The sequence below is a fragment of the Patiria miniata genome, unplaced genomic scaffold, assembly GCF_015706575.1.
Source record: "Patiria miniata isolate m_02_andy unplaced genomic scaffold, ASM1570657v1 HiC_scaffold_12, whole genome shotgun sequence".
Classification (NCBI taxonomy): Eukaryota; Metazoa; Echinodermata; class Asteroidea; order Valvatida; family Asterinidae; genus Patiria; species Patiria miniata.
Window position 1 is genome coordinate 1,921,394 of NW_024037050.1, and position 6,294 is coordinate 1,927,687.

The window sequence follows — 6,294 nt, forward strand, 5'->3', positions numbered from 1 at the left end:
ATTCAGTGTTTACATGTCAGTGTCAACCTAATGGAATTTCTACCCTTTTTGAATGACTGCTTTATTAGGATACAACTTTTGACCAATATACCAAGATCAAGTATCAATGTGGAGAAATAAGAAATACATGTAATATGTGACCTGTTCTGTCAAAATCAAACTTTTCTGGGCATAAGGTCGAAAATGATATTTTTGCATATTGTTAACATATGTCTTTTTTCCTTTTAATAGGTGGTTTAATTTTTGAAACCAGTCATTCCTGGGCAGAGTTATGCTATTTTGAAGTTTATTGTGTCGAAAAGTAGAAAACGGAGAAAATGGCCACGAACGTCACAAAACAGTTATTTCTTTAACTGATATACCTTATCAAAATCATCAAAAATAGTATATGTAGAGTTCAAATTAGGGTTTCAAATTTTTATAATATATTTTAGACATGTTCAGGATTACAAATATGCAAAAGTTTGAAATCGATAAAAATCACCCCACAGCATTTTTTGGCCCTATCTCAATTTCAACCTCTGCCCAGAAGCGTCTGCTTTTGACAGAACAGGTCACATATGACTGCAGCCAGCAAGCCCTTTTTCAGTCTATCAGATGATTTTTACATAAATATTTGTCTGTCGTCCTTGTGAGCTTCACATTTTCCTTAACAGCGGCCCTCTATAGATGACGGCGGGATGTTGGTCCTTCTACCTTTCTTGCTCCGACAGCACAAAGTCTGGAAAAACTGTCAACTTAGGATTTTCACTGTCGCACGTATCCTTTTTTGTGTTCTGACACATTATTTTTTCTCGTTTTTAAGGATTATTGCGAATCAATTTGGGATGAAGAGGGTAAACCTTGGGAAAATGGGAGGGAGGGGCCTGAGAGACCTCTTAGGGGGAGGGGTAAGTTTATGTGAGTATGTACACACCGGCAATCGTGGACCTAGGACAAAAGGGTTAGGGCACAAACAATACGTCCACGATTGACCGAAAGTCCACAATTGAAATTTGTGTACAAAACCAATGAGAGCTGATATCGGTGTTTACAAAGATGTGTGGGTGTGTGAGTGCATCCGAAAGGTTTTGATGTCTCATCCAGAACAAGTTCGCATGGTCCATTCATTATTAGGCACCAGACTATATTAGTCTGAATCCCCACTCGGACTTTTCATTGTGTGCGTGGGGAGCTATCAAGAAGATGGGGTGCCAAGAAGACTTTGGGTCTGTAACCTTGACTGCCCCTTTTGTTCAGAGTTGGAAGACAACAGCGAGAAGATGATCAAGGATCTGAAGACGTTCCTCTACCACCTCAGAATTGAGGCTGAAGTTGAAGTTGTAGAGATGGTAACCCCATGCATTCTCAACCATTTTTAATAATAACAGCATATATGTACCCTTCTTAAGCAAAATTTTGAAGCCAGTTTTTTTGGGAAAAAAAAATCTAGACTGGCAAGCAGGTCCAGAAGAGCATGTCTCATCTTATATTTTTCTCCTCCTGCTTGATACTGAGCAAATTATTCCGTTCAAACTAAAGCCAACAACTAGAAACAGTGCACAAAGTGGTTTGCCTTTCAAATGCAAGCAGTGCTTTCAACCATGAATGGGCCTCATGAATAACTATGTCCTCAGCAGCCAAATTGCAAAATTGTTAAGTGTTAAAGAAAGACAGTAAAGCATCACTTTTGTCCAATGTGGTGCTGGTTAGCATGTATTTGCCGTAAAGTCTGAAGTCCTCTGCGATACGGAAAACGGACGGAATTTCACGGAAACTAAGGACAACACGGAATTCATGGAATTCTATATTAACTGCCAAAAAGATACATGAAAAGTTGAAAAAGAACCTAATAAACAGTTTTCGTACTGTTGTTTTCAATTCGTTCTTACCAAATATGCACATCGTAACGGTACTGAAGTGATTGCATGGCCAAACACGCGCTGCGCCATCAGCATCACTGGTAACATGGCAGTACTGCGCGGATTTGTACATGTATTTGGGAACCAGCTGAGTTCGTGTCACATCGCCCGCATTATATCACAACTGCTAAATGACCTACTCAGCTCTCACCGCCTGCACAGTGGTCCCGGATTGGTGCACAGGCAAGCCGTCCGTCATGAATTATGCATCACAGAACGACATTGCATTGTATGCCATGGATAATATATGTAGGTGTATGTATTTATGCACGATTTTCTGTATGCCCCGCGGCCAACAGGCTACCTCGTGCGTTCATACTGCATGCGGTGACATCTAGAGCGAAACTTCAAGTGTTGTGTGTGATCGTGGTGTTTGATTTTTTAAGAAACCCGAAGAAAACGTAATTTCCAATTTTAAGAAAATGGAATTTTGATTTCAGAAAAAGGCAAAATTCAGACTTTAATTTACCGTTTCCCAATGCCAAATTCAGGTGATTCACCCCAGAAGAAGAAACAAATTTTGAAAATGCCTTAGAGAGTTTCGTTGCGTTTAGAATTCCTTAGGGTTGTTTGAGTGATTCCCAAATGCATTCCGGCCATCCATTGATCTAAATGTCTTGATTCTCCTGGTCTATTTCTCTAGCCATCGGGTACTATCGCAGCCTACACCTTTGAGAGAACCATGATGATGGAGCAACGATCCCAGCTGCTGCGTCAGATGAAACTCAGCAAGAAGGAAAGTCGCATGGTGGTAAGTCAGAACTCTATACAAAATGTCACAGAGTTGTCAAGCACAAATTTAAGGCTGGTTCATAATGCAAATGCAACTGAAATTTGACGTAAGGAAACATTCGCAAAATGTGTTCGACTTTTGAGAATTGGCAGCACAAATTCCTTCCAAATTCGTGTTCACTTTGTTTTCACACCGAGTATGAACTTTTACTAAAATTTGCCAAGCAAATCTTGGAATTTCAAATGACGTGTGCAAAAAGAGAGCATAAACAAATTGAAGAAGTTGGGATACAATTCTAAAATACATGACCAAATCTTTGAAATCATGATTCATGACATTTTGTTCATTAATTTGTTTTCAAACGAAGTAGAAAGGGCATAGTCTGGTTTCAATTTGATACATCACTCATTGGGACATCTTAATATTCGCAGACATTTTGGTGTAAAAGTTGACTATTTTTATTGACTTCCATTGTGCAAGGCTTGAAACCAAAAGGCTTATTATTTATTAGCCCGACTGTGGTCGACTGAGTAGTAGTAGTAGTATTAAAAAAAAGCTATGGGGATCTGTGACTCGTTTTGTTCGGTTGGTTCAAATTTTGTGATTTTATTGAAATTGGGGTTTTTGATATCTGAGCCGTAAAGGTTTAACCATGCAGAGAACTAATTAGTCTCTTCTCAAGGCCATTATCACACCCTAAGTGAAACCAACTGAACTCTCTCTCTGAAGTCTCTTCCTCTATCTTTGAACCTCCGGTAGGCCCAGACGTTAGTGGACGAGTCGCACGTCAGCATCGCGCCCAAAAAGAGCAACTCAGACAAGAAGGTGACGTTCTCATCCGAGGAGCCCTCCTCCTCCCCGTTTGACTCGCCGGGAATCCTCGACGACGATGGAGAGGAGGATTTGATCTACGAGGCGCCCAGCGAAGACTCCGTGGGTGACAACAAGGAGTCGGCCCAGGCTGAGCCGCAGCAGGCCAAGGATATGACGGACGTCAAGCTGAATTTCCAGAATCATCCGTGAGTTTTGGGACCACAACTTCTCAATTTTTCTGTTTCTGCCAGTGCATGCCTTGCTTTGAACACTTACAGCATGTTGTGAAATTTCAATCACACATTTTAGGTCATTCGATAAAATTTAGGGTCAACTTTTTCCTGTCCCTGTTGCATCTGACGTCTGATTTTTATGCCCCGCGGCGAAGCCGAAGGGGCATACTGTTTCCGCCTTTTTTAAGTCTGGATTCGCCCCTTAAACCCTAATCCCCTTGAGTGATCAACTAGGAACCTTTCTCATGCCTGCAAATTCCAACACCATGGTAAACTCTACACCCAAACTGTTGGACTCTGATTATGGTGGTATGCCTGACCCCATGTAAAGCATAGTCAGTTTACTAGAGCAGTACTTAGGCCAACAGATTCCAACAAACCCTGGTGTTGGAGTTTGACTGGCTGGGGATTGATAGGGTTAATGAATTCATCCATCAAAAGTGATTATGAATAGCAAACTACCTGCCCAACAAATCAAAAATGTTTTGAAGTCATTCTGAATGATACTTGAATGGCAAAGTTCTGAGGTAAAGGGGGCAGGGAAAATGTATCATTTTGTACCTAAATTTATTGACCCATTTATGCCTGGTCCATTTGGTCCCAGATTAAGACTGAAATGGGAAAATATACTATTAACCCTAACTCCATAGGCATTTTTGCTAGGATGCAACTTCAATCCTGCAAAATCCTCCAATTGCCTCCATGTAAAAATTGCATACAGTCTCAAATCTTCAGTTATTTCTTGAATGTGGTCCTTGGAGGGATGACCACTGCCTCAATTCTGCAAAATCCTCCTGCAATCACTTGTCAATATGTTGAGGCAGAGCCAGTGACATCCTGGAGCAGTGCGGAGGATTTAGAAGTATAATCTAGGCCTAAATTTATGCACGGCTGAGCATGAACAACACAAGGTCTGGCCCAAGACCTTGACACAGTGCATCCTCCAAAATCAGCCACACATTTTTCCCATATATCAATCCTGCAAAATCCCCCATTTTGCAAAGAGCATTCTGGAGGATTTGGGAAGGTTAGGGTATTACAAAGAGGACGGAACAACTGATTTTGAAGTTTTATTCACTGTTTGACAAGGCTTCTAGAAAGTTTGTACGACTGGTTAAAATTAGAAATTAGTTGAGAGGATCCACAAAAACTCTTCAAATCCTGGGTCTATGTTTCTTTTTATAACTTGAGGAAGTTTTTGACAAGTTTTAAGCCAGTTCATCATCAGGTTGTTGATTTTAATTTTAACATTTGCTTCGATCAAAATTTAAAACAAGCTTTTATATTTCTGCTTTGTTTTGCTGTGGGTTGTATCTTGCTTTGGGTGTATTTTCATGTTTTGGACATAATCGTTGCATGCCGGTCAAGCCAAACCATCTCAAAAAATACGCCACAAATCTAGACAATTTCTCCAGAATTTTAAAGTTTGTGTACTGCTTTAAAACTTGAAGTACCCCCACAGCTTGACCTTTAAGGCCTGAAAGTGTCCAGAGCCCATTTTCGAGGAGATAATAAACACAACATATTGCTTAGAATTTGCTCAGCAAAAAAATTCATCTGGGAACCAGCTACTGGCAATACAAAACACATGATATTTGGCTGGTAACCTTTTTTTTGCCAAGTAGTTTTATTAATTTTTTTTTCCAAAAATCTGTTTTCTTTCAAATTGGCTTAGGTGTGCAACCAACCTCTCCTAGGTTTAATGGCACAGCCATCGTTCAACTATTGTAACATATTTTTTCTCTGAACAATTATATTCAGTTCGGTGAGCAACGTGGAGCGAATGAACAACGCTGTGCGATTGAACGAAGTCATTGTGGACCGATCCCATCAGGCGAACCTCGTCATTCTCAATCTGCCGGGACCACCCAAGAAGAAGTACCGAGAACAATACTGTATCCTTTTTGTGGTCAAAAATACTGGAATGTTTTTCATGGGGATCGAATTGGGCTAGCAGTGCTTTCCTCGCCTTCCACCAGGCATGCAACTTTTCCTCGGATCTACTGATTTCCTCGTTTTTTACTTCTCATGAATGCCATTACATATTGAAGAACACTGTACAAAGTCTGGTGTGGCTTGGAATTTCCTCATTTTTTCCGAAATTTCCAGTTGCATGCCTGCTACCACTCATGACCCTAGAGTCTCGCTTGGATTGGGTTTTTTAGTCCCTACCTTATTCCAAACGTTCACCCTGAAATGGCATTTTTGCGGGTTTTCCTCCCAATTCTAAACTTTGTTCTTTCCTCTTCTTCTATTTCCTTCCTCTTGTTGTACCAAGGAACCCCACTGGAAATAGCAAAAGACTATTGAACGTGCTCTATCCCAGCTGTAGGGGAGTGTTGTCTAGTGGTTAGGGTTCGTGACTCATGATCAGAGGGCCAGGAGTTCGAATCCAGCTGCTGGCCACACATTGTGTCCTTGGGCAAACCACCTCATCCCCACTTGCCCTTCTCCACCCAGGAGTATAAATGGTTACCGGCACTAGCTGGGGAGTAACCTGTGATGGACTGGCATCCCATCCAGGGGGAGTAGAAATATTCTCAGTTGTTTCATGCTACTGAAACCGGAGATAAACGCTGGCTCGTGACAGACTTTACTTTTACATCCCGGCTGA

At 41.1% G+C, this 6,294-nt stretch overlaps 1 protein-coding gene across 2 annotated transcripts in view; it reads left to right on the forward strand.

Annotated features, from left to right (window-relative positions):
* The window catches only part of LOC119744977 (solute carrier family 12 member 4-like), a 46,542-nt gene that overhangs the window by 34,293 nt on the left and 5,955 nt on the right, over positions 1 to 6,294 (forward strand). For both annotated transcript variants that reach the window (XM_038221204.1, XM_038221212.1), the window contains 5 exons: positions 670 to 759; positions 1,240 to 1,331; positions 2,545 to 2,652; positions 3,394 to 3,653; positions 5,442 to 5,575. In XM_038221204.1, the coding sequence (XP_038077132.1) occupies positions 670 to 759; positions 1,240 to 1,331; positions 2,545 to 2,652; positions 3,394 to 3,653; positions 5,442 to 5,575 (684 nt within the window). The remainder of the gene's footprint in view (positions 1 to 669; positions 760 to 1,239; positions 1,332 to 2,544; positions 2,653 to 3,393; positions 3,654 to 5,441; positions 5,576 to 6,294) is intronic.